Source organism: Mytilus californianus, unplaced genomic scaffold (assembly GCF_021869535.1).
Source record: "Mytilus californianus isolate M0D057914Y unplaced genomic scaffold, xbMytCali1.0.p SCAF_10, whole genome shotgun sequence".
In the NCBI taxonomy this organism is placed as follows: Eukaryota; Metazoa; Mollusca; class Bivalvia; order Mytilida; family Mytilidae; genus Mytilus; species Mytilus californianus.
This window is the reverse complement of record NW_026262582.1, coordinates 28,309,396-28,331,097: the sequence shown is the minus strand read 5'-3', so window position 1 is coordinate 28,331,097 and position 21,702 is coordinate 28,309,396. Positions and strand designations below refer to the sequence as shown.

Genomic DNA, 21,702 nt, shown 5'->3' with positions numbered 1-21,702 from the left:
CTTTATGGCTGATTTGACTGTATTTTTGCTAATAGAGATGCCTTTATGGCTGGTTTGACTGTACTTTTGCTAATAGAGATGCCTTTCTGGCTGGTTTTACTGTATTTTTGCTAATAGAGATGCCTTTCTGGCTGGTTTCACTGTATTCTGGATCAGGGCTTCCAAAATTATTTTTAGCCAGCCGGACATTCTATATATTATCACGATTTTAATCCCTTAACTTAATAAACAAAAGGCAATTATGGTAATCAGTTGCCGAGTTGGACATCCCAATGATTGACATTAAAAAAAAACGATATTAAACTTTCTTTGATTCAAATTCGAAGTTCTGACGTAAACTGTTAAATTGGCAGTACATCATTTGAAGTGTGCAACATCAGCGTACTTATATCTGCCTTAGACTCTTTATTTGGGCAAAATAAGGTTGTCAAAAACTTTACTTTCGTTTTTAAACCGGATGTTATCTTGACAATGGTAAAACATCGACCAGAGACGGATACGTAAATTCCGTGTACGTTTGCAAAGCATGAATGAGTGCAAGTAGCTCTTTCCACGTTATTTCTTCAAGAAAATATTCGAAATAAACGTGAGATAAAGGTATCGATGACAATTTAAGCATTTTTTGAAGAAATTAGGCTGCATAATTAAATTTCACACCTGCGCACATGCGCACACGTGTACTAGTTCATACATGTCTCTGGTTCAAACAACGTGGTTATGACGATTTTTCATTTTCACCTTTTTAATTTTTTCATCAAATAATATTTGTAAACGTATTTCTGATAATTTAGATCTTTTTGACTAAATTAATTAGATGCAAACCGCTGAAATGTAAGAAAATAACTTTGAATAGACCGATCAATGTCCGGTTCAAAATAGTTTACCTGTCACCTGAACAGGTAAATTTCAGCTGTTCGACAACTAATTAGCCATGATTAAAATGAGAATGTATTAAAGTAGGGGTTGTTTTGATAGTACTTAATGATCATGTCACTTTTATGACCGGAAATGTGTGGCTGTTAAAGGCAAAAGGTTGGGTCAAAAAGATCGCGAATTATGTTAAAATGACCGTCTCTTAAGAAAGCCTTGAAAACTAAAAAGTAGATGTCCGTTTCATGCTTTGCCCAGCCGGACTTTTACCGGACATTATACAAATGTCCGGAATATATGACCGTTTTGGAAGCCTTGTTCTGGATTAGACTTACAAATGTATAATGACAGAGTCAGGGCTAGTCATTATCTTTCTATAAAACTGTATTGAGTAACTTATAAATGCTTCAGAAAAGCCTTACTCTGAATTAATTTATTTTCATGGCTCCTATTTGTAAGATTCAGAAAAAAAATTGGGGATACTTGATATGTGGTTTTTAGAAATTGGTAGTACACTTAACAGTGTGGTTTACCTATACCCACGAAATCCATCAAATTAGTTTCTCTAATTTTTTCACTATTTTTCACATTTCCCAACAGATTGTGAAAAAATTGTTCTCCTCACTAGTGAAATATCTGTTCTTGGCAAATGATTGGTCAAAATTTAATTATGATGTCAACTTTTCTTGGTTTCTTCTGAATTTCCTATTGTGACCTCATGAGAAAAGGCGACCATGCCTGATGACGTCACTTATAAAGAACAGAACTTTCTGCAAATCTTTGAAAAGGAAGGATAAAAATCATTAGAGAAACAGATTCCACTACTATAACTTGTGTATTACGATATTTCTCCACTCTCAACAGTTAAATTTCAATTATTTAAAAAAGCTCAGCAAGCCTTGCACTTTAAATATTAAAATTTAACTGTCTCGAGCGGAGAAATATGGTAACACACTTGTTGCAGTGGTGGAATCTATAATGTAAACCAATTTATTTTTGTGGATACTTTATTTCGCGTTTAGCCCTTTCTAGTCCACTTCGCGGCGATTAAATTTCGCGATTTTCTAACTTACTTGATGTAATTAAATAAGGAAAGATCCAAGTTTTACATATTCGCGACAATTTATATTCGCATTATTTTTCTACTCGCGAAAATTAGTTGGTTTACAGTATATCCCATGAATAATTATGAATCCACAGAATCTTACCATCCAATGAGTCTGATGAGTATGTAGCCTCTAATGGACGTTTGGAAATAAGTTGAATTCCTGAACTACCTCCATCTCCATTTAGGTTTTTGTTTGATAACAATACAATTCCACCTCCGCTGTTTTCTGCTGAGCTGCTTTTGCCAAATTTAAGAAACTTTGGCAGTCCAATTCCTATTTAAAAACATGCAATTGGAATATGTATGCGTGTTAGTTTCACAAATGTTAAATTCAATGATTAGAACAAAAATAATGCTACATGCAACTTATTCTACGGTCTACTCTTATTACATCTGATTCAAGAAGCTACCTTATTACAGGCCATATTGCCTTTGCTTAAGAAAACGTAAACAAATTTACATATAATACTATAGGTACAGTACCTTAAACTAAAGATGGATTAGAATGGATTATTCTACAGATAGATATACAGGATTAAGCTGACAAATGGATCCTTAAATAGTACAAAATTGCCTTCATGTCTTCATGATCAGCTGTTTTAAAGATACTACTATAGATTTATTAATATTATTATAGGAAAAAGGCCAATTTACAACCTTGAATCAATCCAAATTTTTAATGAAGATATAGAGTATCCTTAATTGTAAATAGATTCAAGTTGAATTTAGAATGGTCTGCAGTCATCCAATGAAATAATGAAAAATTGACAAAAGCAGTAACAATTAGTGGATACATTAATGTAGATCTCAAACACAAGTTATTCTTCAATTTGACTTCGTTGGAAATAATAAGAGTAGACTAAATATTTGTAAAGAGAATATTTCACAATCTGTTTATATAAATGCATATATAAACTGTACAGAAAAATACACTTAGTAAAATTTTCTGTAGAAAAATTAAATAAAATTATTTGACACTCAAATAAGTTTTAGCATAATATATATGCCTCAATTTTGAATATGTTTTGTAAAACATCTATTTTCCCCCCTATTTTACTACTAAATAAATTTTCATACAAAGCATCTATATTTGATAGTAATTATAAGAATATTCTGAATATTAAGAAAGGTCTATGATAAACTAATACCAAGTGTATCTTTATGCAACTAGACATAATTATTACAAGTTTAAAACATATAAATACAGTATGCAATTAGCAAATACTACATGTAAAGCATCACACATTTGAAGGGGTTACAAGACATACAATAAACTCATCATAGATACCAGGATTACTGTTTCATCACAAATATCACTTGTCATATGGCGAGTTATTTTCAAAATGGCAATTTAAACAAGTGTTTTTTGGTTTTTTTTTCTGTTTTTTTTTTTTGTATGAACTACTGATGGTGAGAACGTTGGAAAATAATATTCTGTTCTGGCTAATGAGATAGATATAGATCAAAATGCCCATTTCAGTTAATATTCAATTGAAATCGAATTGATAGATTGTTCCTAGCTTAACATTCATTTAAAATTCAATTGACATTAAAAAAATTTCAGACATACAAGTTCTGGTCTGAATTTCGAATATCTTGTTTACCTTTACCAGACTTTGATTTAGAGCTACTACTAGCACCATCTGAGGATCCTGTGGTATCTATTGAGACAGTGTCGGGTATTTCTGATTCCATGTTTCTAAATTTAGGATTTGAGGGATCATATGAAGTCTGTGATACTGTTGATGCTGTTTCTGATTGTTCTGATGTGCTGTTCCTCCTGAAATAAACAAATATATAATCTAAATTTTTGAAATACTATTCATTATTATTCGTGGGATACCAATTATCATGGATTTAAATGTTCAACTAAGTAAAAATTTTATATAGGTTTGTATGCAAAATTTTGTAAAACCATGAAATCAAATATCCACGAAAATAAAGGAATCCACAGTATTATATCCCAGTAGTCACTTGAGATGTACCCAATCAATGGATATATAGGGTGTTCCTTTTAAAATTTTACTAATGTAATTCTCCTTCTTATTTTTTTTACATTTAGCTTCAATGCAAATTCATATTTAAGTTGGATTACAATTAGATTGAACAACTGTACCTAACACTAAATTAATAAACCTTAGTAAGGATAATTTTGTCTAGTCCATGGCTAAACTGTACAGAGCCTATGTTGTCAACTTTAAAATTTGTATTCTTGCACGCAAGTTTAAAATGGAAATGTACCCTTTTTGGGTCCTTGTGTGTGGGGGTATATTCATATTAAGACACCTTGCTAGCCAAAACATTCATGGACACTGTACATCTGGCAATGCATAAAATAGCAAATAATACATTTTTTAAAACAAAAGGAAATAAATGTGCTTCGCCGAGCGCAGCTGGATACGACCGCAGAGGTCCAACCCTGAACAGTTTGGGCAAAAATGGACACAATATTCAAGCTTGATACAGGTCTGAATTTGGATTGTAATTAAATATTTGACTTATTATACTGACACAGAATAAATGTAGTCAAAGAACTTGAAATTAGTTATATGATTTGAATTCATATTCAATTGAAAATTTCTTGCTGTTGTGCAATACACTGTGCTGTTGCGCAATATTTAGTAAATCTGTTTTCAGACTATATACAAAGAATTAGCAAAATGAATTGTGACTCAAATTTTTTTGTGTAAAATTGATAATTTCTTAAATCTTGAGGGAAAAAAATTAACTCCCCAAAAATTTTTGTTATCTTTACCCCCCTCTCAAAAAAAATAATATTTGAAGAAATTTTCTTTTTGTAAAATGTGGTACAATTTAAGAGACATCCATACACTTAAACACAAGTTATTGTCTGAAAACTAGAAAAATGCTTGTTTTGGCCCCTAATTCCCGGGCAAATACCCCCAAAATGAATTCCAACCTTCTACTTGTGGTATTGAACCTTGTGGTACAATTTCAGAGCAATCAAAATACTTCTACACAAGTTATTGTCCTGAAACTAGAAAAATGCTTGTTTTGGGCCCCTTTTTGGCCCCTAATTCCTAAATGGTTGGGACCATCACCCCCAAAAACCATCCAAAGCTTCCTTTTGTGGTATTGAACCTTTTGATTAAATTTCATAGAGATCCATACACTTAAACTAAAGTTATTGTCCGGAAACCAAATGTCTTCAGACAATCACACCGACGTGATGGCAATATACGAAAGCAAATTTTTTGCGGTCGTATAAAAATGTCAATATATATCTTACAACCAAACTGACATATTTTACATTTATATCAGTTTATTTTAATAAAAATTTTAGTAGTGTCTAAAATATTTCTGCAGCTTTCCATACAAGCCAAGCTATCGAATTTCCCTTTAAAACTTATTATTATTAATTACCTGGAACTTGATTGTGAATCTGTGTCTGCCCCCAAGGGTGGAGGAGGTGGTGGAGGGATAGAGGGAGGTCCCTCCACAGGTTCTGTGATCATTCTCTCCTGCAGCTGAGCTTTTCTCTTCTTTGCATCACTTTTCTTCACAGTACTGTCTCTGAAATAGTTACACAATAAACAAATTATAGACCAAGCATGAACTAATAACAATAATTTTCATCACTATATTGAACATTCTAAAAAGAAATTGTAGTACATCTTATTCACAATCAACTATTAACTCATAACAGTTGCAAGTATATTTAAAGTACTGTAAATTCTGAAATTATAGCATGTATTTATTATTGCGATTTTTGAAGAATGGCCAAAAATGCACGATTGTTTATTGCGATTTCAGGATAATCTGCATACATACATGTGTATCAGATATCAGAATCCTAGTTTTTATAATTGCAATACTCAACCATTCGCATATGTAGCATTATTAATATCCTTCAAATAATTTCTGAATTTACAGTATACAATTTTGCTCGTTAATTTTTTTCAGTATTATCTCCCTTTGACCAATATAGGTTAGAAACTTTTGGAAAATCATTTTAGACGTCTTGCAGTGACAGACATTTTGGGCTATGGATCTATATTACTTAAGTTTTGTTTTAATGTGATTCGATCTCATGATCCTCCACCTTTTAATACTTCAGAAATTATTGTGTGCATTTATTATTGATTATTGGGATTCCAGGAAAATCTGCATACAGATATATGTATCAGATATCAGAATGAGAGTTCTTATTATTGAGATTCTTAACCAGTTGCATTATCTGCATTAATAAAAAGCTTGCTGAATCCACAGTACAATATTTTGATGATTACCCTTCATGTTTCATCCATGATTCCAGACCACTCTGTGTCTCTGACTTTATCTCTCCACCTTTTTCTTCATCCAATGACTGAAAATAAAATAGAAAATTATACCATAAATTAAATTTTATTATGTTGCTGAAGGAAATTTGTACATAAAGTATGTCAACCAATATTGGAGTGTAAGATGGCATGATTTCACATCAACAGGTTAAGTATTTTAAGCTTGCTTTCAGTAACTTAATATATTGTTTATTATTTATTGTTTGTACTTGTCAAGAGTTCTCAAAATCTTTTTTCCCCTGGTGGTGGTTGAAGAAAATCTGCTGGTCCTTGCAATTATTTCTATTGAAAAATACCTAAATTGTGTTAGTCCTTGCAAAATTTTGGTGGTCAAAACCATTGGACCACCACTTTTTCGAGCTCTGACTTGGTGTTTCTTTAATCTGTTATACTCTTTTTTTTAGAGTTGTACAGTTCTTTTAGAGACTTTTAAGTCACTCTACTGATTGACTTTAAAAGGGGGAGGGTTGAGATTTAACCATTCATATATTCATGTGGCTCTCCTAATCATGATCCCCTTCAAAGGTTGTTTTATGTTGTACTTAATATTTTTGTTACTTGGAGAATTTGTTGTCTATAGTAGGTCTTTGACAGTTTCTGTTTACTCTATTCATAATTGTAAAGATTCTGGGAACTTTAAAGCTTAACCTTTTCTATAGAAACCTGTTTATTTTTGATGACCTTAGGCTGTCCTCTGAATGTCTTTTGGTTATTTTTGTCAGTGTGTTTCTGTCCTTTTTATATATGCCCTAATTTTGGTTATTTTTGTCCTTTTTTCCTTTTGATATATGTCCTATATCATCTTTTTTTAAATTTCTTTTCATCTTTTCTTTTTGGGTTAATAAGACTTGCACATGAAAATAGAATTATTTCATATTACAATATAATAATGTATGAAGACCTATAAACAGAGTTTGTGCATACCTTATTTCTCTTGGAAGGTGGGCGTCGGCTGGCCATGGCACCAGAACTAGCTAATTGTCCTTTAGATTTACTGGCCGATGTGTCTAGGAGTCGTGCATCAGAGAGTACCTCATTAAATGATTCCGACAATTGGTTGTCAATATCTGATATCATACTGGTATCTAAACCTGTCAAAATATCAATATTTCCTATATAACAATTTTTGCAATAATCATTTTATTGATAAACAAAAAGCAAAAGTTAGTTTACCCAACAGTAACTTACTGTAAATTAAGAAATTATTGTGTGCATTTATTTTTGTGATTTTTTGAAGACAGGACAAAAATGCAAGATAAATTATTGCGATTTCAGGAAAATCTTAATATATATATGTATCAGATCTCATAAGGCTGTACAGTGACCTATAGGTGTTAACTTCTGTGACATTTGGTCTCTGGTGGACAGTTGTCTCATTGACAATCATACCACATCTTCCTATTTTTACGTTGTGGTTGTCTGAAATCTGCAGTTATTTATTTATCTTTTGTTCTGTGGTGAAGAACTCAATGATTTTGAGATAAAGAACAGCAATTAAAGTGCTGTATCTTATTTCTTCTTTTTCCATTCCTATACTCACTCTGACTAACTACAGTATCCCCTGGTGAATCATCTGATCCAGACGATATGGAAACAGCATCAGATATCTGACTTTGTGTCAATACTTTATCTAAAACATTAAAAACAAATATTAAATTCAAATTATTTTTTGTGTGTGTGTTTTCTTTAATACATAACATAGTTTCCCCCCTTTTAATCCACACACCAGATGTTTTATACATAGCAAACATAATGCCCACAGCAAATACTGCATTTCTATAAAGTCTTGTACAATATTCTGCAGTTTTTCCTTCTCTGAAACGCTGCCATTGTTCAAAATAAAATAAATTACATTTGGTTTGATTATAAAAAGTTTATGTATTTGACCATTATTTTTAAATTTCTTCACCAAATTTCATATCGGACATGAAAGTAGTAAAGCTCACCTAAGGAAGACTGTACTTTAACACTGGTTTCCTTTGATATGACATCTGGTACCCTTTGTGAGGCATCAGGAATTAAGACAGGTAACCCTGCTGCTTTCTGTGCTTCACCCAATTCACTCTCCAGTTGGAAGATCTATCATAAAAACAACAAACATTAATGGAATACCGAAATTTTTTATTTTCACCTATTTTAAAATAAGACTGACATTGAGAATGGAAACAGTCATGATTGACAGTCACCATCACAAATAATTTAGTTTATAAACTTATTAGATAGGTCTTCAGTGATAAAATTCAAAAGACCAACATTAAGTGACTGATATTCACAACAAGAACTTATTTAGTGCTCTTTATTTAAGAATTGAATGCTTCTTTTTGTAAATTCATTGGGGTGTAAAAGCGTTGACCGAAGTACATTTTGTATGAAGCACGGAAGCGCTTCATTCTAAAATGTACGCACGGTCAACGCTTTTACAACCCTATGAAATTACTGAAAGAAGCATTCAAAACTTATAATTACATTTTATCTCTATGATCATGAAAACACAATTACTATCATTTTCTTTCTTTTATTTACCTGTGCACTTTATTGTGGAAACGTGCTTCATCATGTATGTTACAATTCATGAAATTCATTTTGAAATGAAGAATGACGCGAGATTGCTGTTAGCCAATCAAACTAACGTATAATAATGAAATATACATCTAATGTAATTATATCAAATGAATTTCTGCTTAGATACCAGCAATAGGTGTCTATATATTAAATTATTGGAAGTAAAATCACTATTCTAAAAATTGCTTTCATTTTGGTCTGACTTCTAAAGTTAATTACAAGTTATTAAATTTTATCCATTAATGAGTAATTCTATTTGCAATCACTTTCATTAATACACTTGTTTATCGACGAAGACCACGTCTTGATCTTCTTAGTTTTTGTGTTGTTGGGTTTCTGTCTCTTTGGTGTATACCATATTTCTTTTTGTATAGATATCCATAAATTGTCAACTAATCATCTCATAATATTCTGATACTTCAAACCAAAATTATCCAAAGATTTGGGTAATTACAGAGTTACCTACCCTATCTTTGAGTGACTTGACTAGAGAATTATATTGCTGATCTTTTTCTGCCTGTTGCTGAAGTAATGATTCTCTTTCTTGTAGGAAATCTTTCTCTCTGTAGAAAAAACAAAAAGTGAAATACAATTTTGGTATAAATACTGTAAATTCAGCAATTATTGTGAGGTTTTTATTAATGTGAATAATGCGACTGGGAGAGTATCACAATAATAAGAACGTACATTCTGATATCTGATACATATATATGTATGCAGATTTTCCTGGAATCACAATAATAAATCTAGCATTTTTGTCCCTTCTTCAAAAAATCCCAATAATAAATAGTTTCTGAATCTACAGTACTTGGGAAAGGTACTGACTTCTTAACTCAATTCAAATTGCTATCAAAGATGGTGAAAGCGTGAGAACATTTCAAATCTATCTTTTAATAGAGTAATTTGCATGTGGAAAAAACTCTTTAATATTCAGATATAGATTTGGTGGAAAGTTACAAATGTTACAATTTATAAATTGTTCTCCTGGTTAGCCAAGACTGGTTCAAATGCAAAAAGAATTAGAGAAATAAGTATCTTCCTGTTCTTTCCTTTCCAAAGATTACAGTATTTATTATAGTTTTACCTGGATTGATATTCTTTGATCAGTTTCTTAGCTTTGTGATATTTCTTTTCTAGGGCTGTAAAATCTCCCTTCATTTTCTTTTCTAATGCTATATACTGTCCTTGTGATCCCTCTAATAAATCCTGTAGAAAAAAATAAAAAGTTGTGAAATTCTCTCATACAAAAAAAAGTCTAAAACACTAATTCTAATTTTTTTCATGTCAAATTGACCAAATTTCATAAGGCTTTCAACTCAAGCAAATTGATACGACATAGACTTTTTGCTATTACAACATTTTGGGCAGTTTATATCATTTTACCTTTTCCTCTTTCAATTAAAAAAAAATATCCTGAAGTTTGAATAAATTTTTAATGTTTCCCTGATTAAACCATGTGTTTGCATATTGTAAATTCAAAAATAAATTTTAATAATGCAAAAAATAAAAGAGGTGTACAAAAATCAATTTTGATAAAACTTCAATTTCATATTCCTACCAAGAATGCTTTAATAAAGAAATCTATCTAAGTAATATAATACATTTTGCATTTCAGTCAACTTTTAACAACTTGTAACTAATCAAACACACCCATTTTGCATTTTAGTCAACTTTTAACAACTTGTAACTAATCAAACACACCCATTCTGCATTTTAGTCAACTTTTAATATCTTGTAAATAATCAAACACACCCATTTTGCATTTTAGTCAACCTTTAATAACATGTAACTAATCAAACACACCCATTCTGCATTTTAGTCAACTTTTAATAACTTGTAACTAATCAAACACATCCATTTTGCATTTTAGTCAACTTTTAATAAATTGTAACTAATCAAACACACCCAATTTCCATTTAAGTCAACTTTTAATAACTTGTAACTAATCAAACACACCCAATCATTTCATCAATGTACATCATCTATACCTGATAATGATTTATTTCCTTTCTATTGGCTAACATTTTTTTCTCTAGTTCCCGTAATCTGTAAGCCATGTCTTCCGATTTCTTCTGATATTCCTTCTTCTCATTCTGTACACTCTCTAACTGTATTAACTATAAAACAATAATCATTTAACATTCTTCTCAGTACAATTTCTAGTCATACTAAATCATTCAACAATTGATATTTTTAGTGTAGCATTCCTAATCACATTAAATGCTACTAAGAATTCTTTAATGTTAAGTTTATACTTTTAGCATTTGGCATGTACAATTTCTTCACAAATTAAGTTTTGTTGAGCAGGCATTTAAGGCCACTTTCAGCCACATTGGCTTTATCATGGTGGCCAGATTTTTTGGTGGAGGCAGCCAAAGTACAAGCAGAGAACTGCTGACCTTCTACGTGAAATTTAAGTATCTCACCGTTTGAACTTATGACCTCAGAGTTGAAAGGCTAGTGATCACTGAAAACGAACTACTTAGATCACTTAGTCACTGAGACCCCCACTGAATACTGTGTTTATTTTGCAACCAAATTAAGTGATGAAGCCTTTTATGTGTATAATTTCAAACCTTTTTAATTTTTTTATGAAATTTTCCAACCTCTCTGTATTTAAATTTCATTAAACAAATAGTTGTCTAAAATGAAAGTTCTTTTTTACAAAGTTGCAGGAATTTCTAAGCTTTGTAATTTAACATATAAGTATAGTTTACATACCTTGCCCTTTAACTTTGCTATTTCTGCCTCATTTACAGCATTTTTATACTGGGCCTAAAAAGAAACATGTATATTAAACCTAAATTGTTAGTTATTGTGTTTATATGAACAATAAAACAAGTGTTCAGAGATTTATTATTATTAAGACATTATGAAAGGCACAATGTAGTACTGAACATATGTGTAATCCAGTTCAGTTCTCCACAAAATACAATTGAACTAATTGAAATAGTTAATTTGTATTTATATAAATTATGTTAAATTATGACTTGTGACAGGAAATTCTGGTCTACTTATATAGTATGCAAACAATATCATTACCCTTTATTCTTTTAAGTACATTAATATATAGCTATAAGAGCTTGTAATAAATATAGGCTATTGTGCTTTGTATGTGAAGGGAGTAGTCGATTAATTAATTGTATTGTGCTACCACAAAAGAATTTTCTGTTAGAATTTATGTTTTTCAAATTGTTTCTTCCATCAAGTTACCAGTGTAAAATACCCCTTTTCATTACCTCTTTTAATTTGACAAACATAGCCTGAGATTCCATATCAGGTGAAACATCCTCACTGCTGCTCTCTGGGAGGTCAAAAACTTCTATGACTGGTTTCCTGTCCTCATCTGGTGATCCTACACTGTTATCATTACTTGAAGGTATTGACATAGGAGTTGCCTCCCCTGCAGCTATTTCCTCTGTAGTTTCCATGGTGCTGGAAACTTCATCCTCTTGCTGAACCATTTCTTCTTCTTCATCCTCGTCATCATATTCTTCATTATGATTGGTGATTTCTAATTGGTAATCTCCAGAACATTCATCCTGAAATATAAAAAATACAATGGTTTTAAAATTTCTTCCTTTAAAAAAAATCAGACTGAAACTAACACTGAATATGAACTAATTACTGTTAACTAAGCATATACAAAACTGGAAATACGAAAGTGGCAGCAGTTCAAATTTTCAAGAATAATAGTCCCAATTTTCCTACATTTACTGCTTTTTTACCAAAAAATGTCCCCATATCTAATCTAAACCTATTTTATCTCAAAACTAATATCAACATCTTTTTCACTGATGCCTGATAACACCTTTATATGAGCTTCACATTTCCTAAAATCATATAAGCCTTATATATTTCCAGACCCCCAATCTAACCCTTGCCTTTCCTTACAACTAATCTTAGCCAATTTCCTAATCCCCAATGTGAGCCTCAGGCTTCTTGTCAGTATTGTCTTATGTATTATCTGAATGTCTTTTTTTTGGTTATTTTGAGAACTTGGTGTTGATGGCAGATCTTTGATACTTCCTGTTTATGACATTGACATCTGTTTTAGACTCAGGACACCTGTCCATTGTCAAAAACTGTATTTTGACATCTAAATGACTTTTGGTCATTTGTGTCTTAAGGCTACCATTTAGAGCAAGACATATTGTAGAGACACGTCCATTCCTGAAGACGGCTTTTGTCTGCTCTTTGGTCGGGTTGTTGTCTCTTTGACATATTCCCCATTTCCATTCTCAATTTTATGTATAATGCCATTTGATGTCTTGATTACTCTTGTTGTTTGCTGTCTAATTGACGTACAACCCACATTAATTTTTTGTCTTGCCTTTGACGAAAGTTGCAATGATGAGACATAGCGATCATACATTTCATCGTAGGATACCTTTGTCAAACCTTCATGATATTTCATAAAACTTGGACAGAAGGTTATTTGTGTCGTTGAGTTCCTGTTTTATTGACACATACTCCATATATTCATACTCATAATTTTTTTCTTACCGAATCATCTTCTACTTCCTCTTCCTCTTCATCGTCCAACTCTCTACCAGACTCAGACATGTGACGCAGATGGTCCCGTTCCATGACAGCATCCCTAGGTGTTATACTATCCTGTAGCTGGACTAATCGGTCATGTTCCAGCCTTTTCATTTCTTCTCTACGTCGATCCTGTTCTAGAGATTGTTGTATAAGGCGAGCTACTTCACTTTTACTTGGATCTTTATCTCGACCAATCATAAACCTTAATTAGGGAACAAGAAAAATTAATCTCAACAAATTACATTTCAAAGGGAACTAACCTTTAATTGAGTTTGTATTTATTTATCATTATTAAATTTAAATTTGGTTAATTATATGTTATTTTTTAACCAGAAAATTCAGTCCCTTCCCGTAATCGATCTCTCCTACTTGCGGGGGCCTGAATTCCTTACACGATAAAAACTCTTCACGAATCCTGGATTTTGATTGGTGCCCTGTAGAAGAGGTGACCAATCAGCAATCAGCTCAATTTTATTGAGATAGGTAAATCCCAAGCTTATTCCGAATGATTGATTGAAGATTTTTCATTGTCAATGCATTCAGGCGTTAATGGAGTAATCGTAGATCAGCGGAATATAACGACTGAATTATTCTGGTTAGTTATTTTCATAAGTTTTTCAACATTAATCAGCTGAAAATTACTTGTAAATGAAAATTACAAAAAAAACAAGACTAGTCAGTAGTCTGATTACAAAATGTAAAGTTGAGGCTAAAGAGAGGTATCCAGAAGGAATTAGTTTGCTCACTGTTGAAGGTTTTACAGTGCACTATAATTGTTAAAATCATCATCTTTTGGTCTTTGATAGTTGACTGTCTCATTGGCAATGTTACCTCATCTCCTAATTTTTATATATACACCATTTCCTTTTCTGGAAATTAAAATTGTCCAAAAATAAAGTTAATAACTTATGATTTGAATAATATGACCGCTATATGATAAAGGGGATATTAACTTACTTGACAGTCCCTGTTGTATTTCTCAGCACCGATGCCGCATATGCCTGTGTGACACCCACCAAACTTTTACCATCCACTTCAATTATCTGATCATTAACTTGAATCCTGAAAAAAAATAGGTAGATGGAATTAAATGTTTGTTTGTTTTGTCTTTAATGTGCCATTCAGTGCTATAAGCAATATCATGAAGGTATTCAAAGAGAGAACCACTGACCTTCATCAGAATAACAGGCAATCCTTGTCAAATGATCAGAGTCAAATATACCATGCTAGGAGTGTGGGGAAAAATTAACAACATCAGAGTAGACATGCTAGTGATCACTGTAGATAAACTACTAGTATTCAAAAAGCTCAGCCATCCTCCCCATTTATACCTTTGTACAGACAGATGCCTCTGATAGACAAGAAGAGATACGCATCCATTCACATTCTCCTCATAGAAAAATAAATGATATACCAGTAGATCCACATCTCATCGTGCATAAAGAATAAAGAAAACCTGTGGAGAGTATGTGTGAACAGATACATTATTTTTGTTGGATAACTGTCTATGGATTTATCAATCATCTACATATCATCACTTTTACACTGTTTTTATTGGTTACTTTTAGGTTTCCTTCTTGAAGTGAGAAATGGTATTTTTTAACTAGATGATGATTAATATTAGGTTTCAGACTTTCAAAATATTAGCCTTGAGCATCACTGAAGAAACATAACGTTGTCAAAATGTCCATCTGGTGCAGTAAAAATTGGTACCGTTATAGTTATTTGAAAGGAAGATTTGATTTCTCCTTTATGTAAAAAATGATATTATTTAAAGGCTGATGATTTTGTAAGGAAGATTTTATTGAGTCCAAGAGGAAAAGATTCTCCTTGCAACTGTATTGAAAGTTTTAAAATTCTGAAGGCATAAATATATTTATCCCCAGCAGTGTTCCTTATTTCTGATGGCATAGACTCTACCCTATCCCCATCTCTCGTAATTTCCCCATCACCTACCAAAGATGTTTTTTACACTTTTAGTGATATTTCTCAGTAATTATTTTTACCTGCTCTATACAAAAGTCATTATTTACCTAAGAAATGATGTATTTTGTCTAACTGCCAGAATATTTCCACAACACAAGGGATTGTTGATTGCTTCAATCAGTGAATGAAATTAAAGAAATTGTACAAATCTTCAGTGGAATTTGTATTAATGAGTAAACCCTCCACTCTCACAGCTGGTAGATAATAACCGACTCTCACAGCTGGTTGATAATAACCAATTCATTAATCTTAATTATCTACTGCCAAATTATATTGCTATCAATACTATGTGTTGTCAGATAAAGGTGTAACAAAAGCAAAACTATACTTGATACATGAAATGTTTCTACTTTTCAAATTAAAGATATTCAATTAAAAATTAAGGTTTTTCATGCATAATTCTTTGTGGTTTGTTTTATTGTGTTTCAGAATGCGAGCTGCCTGAATATAATTCTTTGTGGTTTGTTTTATTGTGTTTCAGAATGCGAGCTGCCTGAATATAATTCTTTCAACTTTCATGTGCAAGATCCTTTTCTATTGTTGATACATTATATAACTATTTCATATATAGGATTCTTAGAAATAAGAAGATGTGGTATGTCAGTGCCAATGAGACAACTCTCCATCCAAGTCACAATGTGTAAAAATAAACAATTATAGGTCAAAGCACGGCCTTCAACAAGGAGCCTTGGCTCACACCCAACAGCAAGCAGTAAAGGGCCCCAAAATGACTAGTGTAAAACAATTCAAACAGGAAAACCAACAGTCTAATCTATATAAACTAGAGGCTCTCAAGAGCCTGTGTCGCTCACCTGACTACTTTGGTTTTAGAAATCATGTAAAGATAGATAAAAATCATAACAGATACCCAAATAATGATTGAGGCCAAATTTTGATTAATATTGGTCCCGTTATTTAATAAAATATCCTGGTGGCCATCTTGAACAGTAAATCGGCAACAAAGTAGCAACACTTGGTCAGCACTTCATAAGGAACATTCATGCCATGTTTGGTTTCATTCCATTCAGTGGTTCTCTAAAAGAAGACAATTGTATGTATTTCCCATAGGGTCCTATGTTAAACTAAGTCCCCCGCTGTCGGCCATCTTGGATGATGGATCGGCTGCAAAGTAACACACTTGGTCAACATCTCATAAGGAACATTCATGCCATGTTTGGTTCCATTCCATTTATTGGTTCTCTAAAAGAAGACATTTTCATGTATTTCCCAAAGGGTCCTATGTAAAACTAAGTCCCCCGCTGGCGGCCATCTTGGACGATGGATCGGCTACAAAGTAACAACACTTGGTCAGCATCTCATAAGGAAGATTCATGCCATGTTTGGTTTCATTCCATTCAGTGGTTCTCTAAAAGAAGACATTTGTATGTATTTCCCTTAGGTCCTTTGTTAAACTAAGTCCCCTGCTGTCGGCCATCTTGGATGATGGACCGACTGCAAAGTAACAACACTTGGTCAGCACCTCATAAGGAACATTCATGCCATGTTTGGTTCCATTCCATTCAGTGGTTCTCTAAAAGAAGACATTTGTATGTATTTCCCATAGGGTCCTATGTTAAACTAAGTCCCCCGCTGGCGGCCATCTTGGATGATGGATCGGCTACAAAGTAACAACACTTGGTCAGAACCTCATAAGGAACATTCATGCCATGTTTGGTTTCATTCCATTCAGTGGTTCTCTAAAAGAAGACATTTGTATGTATTTTCCATAGGGTCCTATGTTAAACTAAGTCCCCCGCTGACGGCCATCTTGGATGATGGACCTACTGCAAAGTAACAACACTTGGTCAGCATCTCATAAGGAACATTCATGCCATGTTTGGTTCCATTCCATTCAGTGGTTCTCTAAAAGAAGACATTTTTATGTATTTCCCATAGGGTCCTATGTTAAACTAAGTCCCCCGCTGGCGGCCATCTTGGATGATGGATCGGCTACAAAGTAACAACACTTGGTCAGCACCTCATAAGGAACATTCATGCCATGTTTGGTTTCATTCCATTCAGTGGTTCTCTAAAAGAAGACATTTGTATGTATTTCCCATAGGGTCCTATGTTAAACTAAGTTCCCCGATGGCGGCCATCTTGGATGATGGATTGGCTACAAAGTAACAACACATGGTCAGCACCTCATAAGGAACATTCATGCCATGTTTGGTTTTATTCCATTCAGTGGTTCTCTAAAAGAAGTCATTTGTATGCATTTCCCATAGGGTCCTATGTTAAACTAAGTCCCCCGCTGGCGGCCATCTTGGATGATGGATCGGCTACAAAGTAACAACACTTGGTAAGCACCTCATAAGGAACATTCATGCCATGTTTGGTTTCATTCCATTCAGTGGTTCTCTAAAACAAGTCATTTGTATGCATTTCCCATAGGGTCCTATGTTAAACTAAGTCCCCCGCTGGCGGCCATCTTGGATGATGGATCGGCTACAAAGTAACAACAGTTGGTCAGCACCTCATAAGGAACATTCATGCCATGTTTGGTTTCATTCCATTCAGTGGTTCTCTAGAAGAAGTTCAAAATGTAAAAAGTTAACGCCGACAACGGACAACGACGGACGACGGACGCCAAGTGATGAGAAAAGCTCACTTGGCCCTTCGGGCCAGGTGAGCTAAAAACGAGAAACACTTAGTCAATGTGTACATCCATTTTCATTTATTTTGGAAATTTCCTAACATATACTTTAGTAGGACTAAATTTCCCAGATCCTACTGACTATTTTGGGGTTTTCTCTGTAGCATTGAAATTATCTATGACATGATATCTCACTAATATGTTCTTTTGTTCTGAGGTAAAAAAAAATCAAATGCATTATTGTTTAATCAATTAAATGACTAAGGTTAATAAGTAAATAGATGAAAATAGTATTCCTTTTTACCTAACTTACAACGTTTACTTTCATAACACTGGGTAATTACATACATTTGATTATTTTAGCACTAAAGAACACGAAGAAAGGAGTGATAGTTAAAACAAAAGCTATATTTCAAAGATATGAATATCTTTCTTCATACTGAAACAGACATTCAAAAACAATTTAACTTATGTAATGCTTGATGTGAAATATGCACTGAACAATTTACTTGATTATCACATTTCTGAGGTGCCTCTAGGAAAATATGATAAATTTACCTCATATTTTTTAATTACTGGTATCTTTTATCATTTTACATTTACTCTCACACATCTAATCACTTTTTATTTTACGAGAGATCACAGATTTTGTAAAGAGGGCGAAGGAATTATTGAAAAAAACAAGAATGTGTCCATAGTACACAGTGCCCCACTGGTGATATCATTTTCTATGTTCATTGGACCGTGAAATTGGGGTAAACTCTAATTTGGCATTACAATTAGACAGATCATATCATAGGGAACATGTGTACTAAGTTTCAAGTTGATTGGACTTCAACTTCATCAAAAAACTACCTTGACCAAAAACTTTAACCTGAAGCGGGACAGACGGACGAACGGACACACAGACTGAAAAACATAATGCCCTCTTCTATCGTAGGTGGGGCATAAAAATGCCATTTCAAAATTGAAAGAAGAAGAATATGTGCCCATAGGACAACATGCCCCCAGTTGCATTATCTTATTTCCCTATTCTTAAAATAATTGGTCAAAACCCTTATTTGGCATTTAATTTATTATAAAAAGTTCACCTCATAATGAACATGTGTACAAGATTCAAGTTGATGTGATCACAAACTACCTTAAACCAAAACTATTATCTAACGTAAATTAAAAATGTAACCTACCCTTAACCAAAGCTTTTAAAGCTTTAACATACCCTAAACCAAAAATTTAACCTACCCTAAACCAAAACTAACCTACCCTAAACCAAACATTTAACCTACCCTAAACTCAAACTTTGACCTACCCTAAACCAAAACTTTAACCTACCCTAAACCAAAGCTTTAACATACCCTAAACCAAAACTCTAACCTACCCTAAACCAAAGCTTTAACATACCCTAAACCAAAACTTTAACCTACCCTAAACTAAAGCTTTGACCTACCCTAAACCAAAACTTTAACCTACCTTAAACCAAAGCTTTGACCTACCCTAAACCAAAACTTTAACCTATCCTAAACCAAAGCTTTAACATACCCTAAACCATAACTTTAACCTATCCTAAACCAAAGCTTTGACCTACCCTAAAAGAAAACTCTAACCTACTCTTAACCAAAGCTTAGCTTTAATCTGATAAGGGACTGACTGACTAATGGATGGACAGACAGGAAACATAATGCCCCTCTACTATCTTTGGCAGAACATAACAATCCTATGTTTCACATATATATTTTTTGTTATTTAGGGGATGAAAGTCTGTTTAATTTCCCTTGAATACCTCAATTTTAAACCAATTCCAAATTTCTATATAGAAACAACTGTATTCTGTAACTTGGTCTGTCACTCATAATTCTACACTTCAAAACTAAACACAAACTCAATATATACAAAGGCATGACAGAAAAATTCAGGAATACAGGACAAAAGGACAGAATGAAAGAAGGTTTGAAGGACAGATATTAGAAACACTTTATATATCTGTCCTCTATGATAGGGCATAAATATAATCTATCTCAATCAACAAAATAAAGAACTTACCTAACAAAAATTATATAGTACTCTGTATTTTATATAAATGTTCCAACATGTAGTTGATTTTTTTCATCCAACTTTGCAAATTCAAAAGGAATAATCTCTCAAACAACAGATATATATATGAAACTACAATCACCTAGAATGCAATGCAATCATATGCTGCTGCAAGTAAGGGGAACTAAATCAACAAACACATATCTGCCTTCCCAAAGATATTAATTATGTATCAAACCTAAGGAAATGTTAGTATAGCTTCTATTATAATAAACATGTCTTTTTCATATAATAACACAATATACAACTTTGTTTACATGGCACATCCATTTACAGTTTACATGCACCATGCATGAGGCTCATAAGGGGAAATCTAGTGCCAAATTTTTCTTGTACAATTGTCATTATGAGATTTGCTGCTCAAATTGAAATATGTACATTTTCCAAAATACAAAGTTGACAGGTTTTTATAGAATATATCATAAAAAAAAATGTCCTTATGTTCGTGGGATTATATTTACTATAGGTACAGGAAATCCTTTAAGAAAATGAGTTTTCGAATCTAAGAGGCTATGTATATGCTTCACCTCTTGTCCTGAACATGCATGAACTATTTGTCACTGGACATTAAGCAAATAACAATCAAGATATGCTTTGCTATTTCAAACATGGGCTAGTGAGGGAATGATACATTATTTATCTGTGAAACCTGTCAGAATCACTGAGGACACTTATCTGTAATATACATCTCAGTTACAGCCTCTTTTCCATACTATCTGTCAAGATGTCTAACTTGACTACATGTATATTCTTACATACATGCTTCTTTACTTATTTTTCTTGAAGAACACCTTTCTTTAAATAAAATTTGTCAGTAAGTCTTTAGGTCATATAATACAATGTTTCCCTAGAATATTTTTTAGAAAAGATGGGGTTTATGAATTTGAAAGATTTGAACTTAACATAGAAATAGGAAATTTCAAATTTTACGATCAAGGCCTCAAGCCATTGTGTGGGGGCATCAACATCCAAAAAACTTTGAAGGATGCAACAGAGTAAGTAAACTGACTAGATATGACTTGAACTCTAACTCATTAATTGATACCTCACAAAATTGACTTAGTTCACACTTTAACAAAGTAAGCAATCCCTTCAGACTACAGTGCCCAAAAAAATAATTTTTAATCTTGATCTACTGTGTAGCAGCATCAGATAATTTGAAGTTCAAACAAGGTCAAAGACATTTTCATCCAATCACAATCTCTTATCAAAACAACAGGTGACTTCTGTTTCATTAGAGATGATCAATTAGGTCTTCTACAAGTTAGCAGCTTTGAAGATTTAAACTTTTAATGCATTAAATTCTGATAGATATGAGAATTTCTTTTTAAAATTTTACAATTATGAAGGACCTCTAAAATTGTGTTAAAAATAGTGATAAATTACAAAAATGCATTTTTCAAAAAAAATTATGATTTCCTCAACCTGTCATTAATGGTCAATATCTATGTAAATATAAAACACTGTAGCAAAGTCACTAACTATCCTTTTAAATGATCAAGATGGCAAATAAGTATTGAGATGTCTACACCATGCTTGCTCTCAAGTTTAGCATATGAAAACAGCTTACTTTTAATCAGATACTCATTTGAACATTTTAAAGGAAAACTCCAGGTTTGACTGAAGCTGAGTTTATATGAAAA

General features: G+C 32.7%; 1 protein-coding gene across 4 annotated transcripts in view; it reads right to left on the bottom strand.

The window, feature by feature from the left end:
- Positions 1–21,702, bottom strand: part of LOC127717874 (neurabin-1-like) — a 68,072-nt gene that overhangs the window by 12,369 nt on the left and 34,001 nt on the right. For 3 of the 4 annotated variants that reach the window (XM_052223731.1, XM_052223732.1, XM_052223735.1), the window contains 14 exons: positions 14,344–14,448; positions 13,348–13,588; positions 12,081–12,383; positions 11,563–11,616; positions 10,830–10,958; positions 9,926–10,047; positions 9,308–9,404; positions 8,226–8,358; positions 7,820–7,909; positions 7,204–7,370; positions 6,229–6,305; positions 5,363–5,512; positions 3,583–3,758; positions 2,079–2,252 (listed from right to left, as the gene is read on the bottom strand). In XM_052223731.1, the coding sequence (XP_052079691.1) occupies positions 2,079–2,252; positions 3,583–3,758; positions 5,363–5,512; positions 6,229–6,305; positions 7,204–7,370; positions 7,820–7,909; positions 8,226–8,358; positions 9,308–9,404; positions 9,926–10,047; positions 10,830–10,958; positions 11,563–11,616; positions 12,081–12,383; positions 13,348–13,588; positions 14,344–14,448 (2,018 nt within the window). The remainder of the gene's footprint in view (positions 1–2,078; positions 2,253–3,582; positions 3,759–5,362; positions 5,513–6,228; positions 6,306–7,203; positions 7,371–7,819; positions 7,910–8,225; positions 8,359–9,307; positions 9,405–9,925; positions 10,048–10,829; positions 10,959–11,562; positions 11,617–12,080; positions 12,384–13,347; positions 13,589–14,343; positions 14,449–21,702) is intronic. The other variant, XM_052223734.1, reaches the window with a different exon arrangement.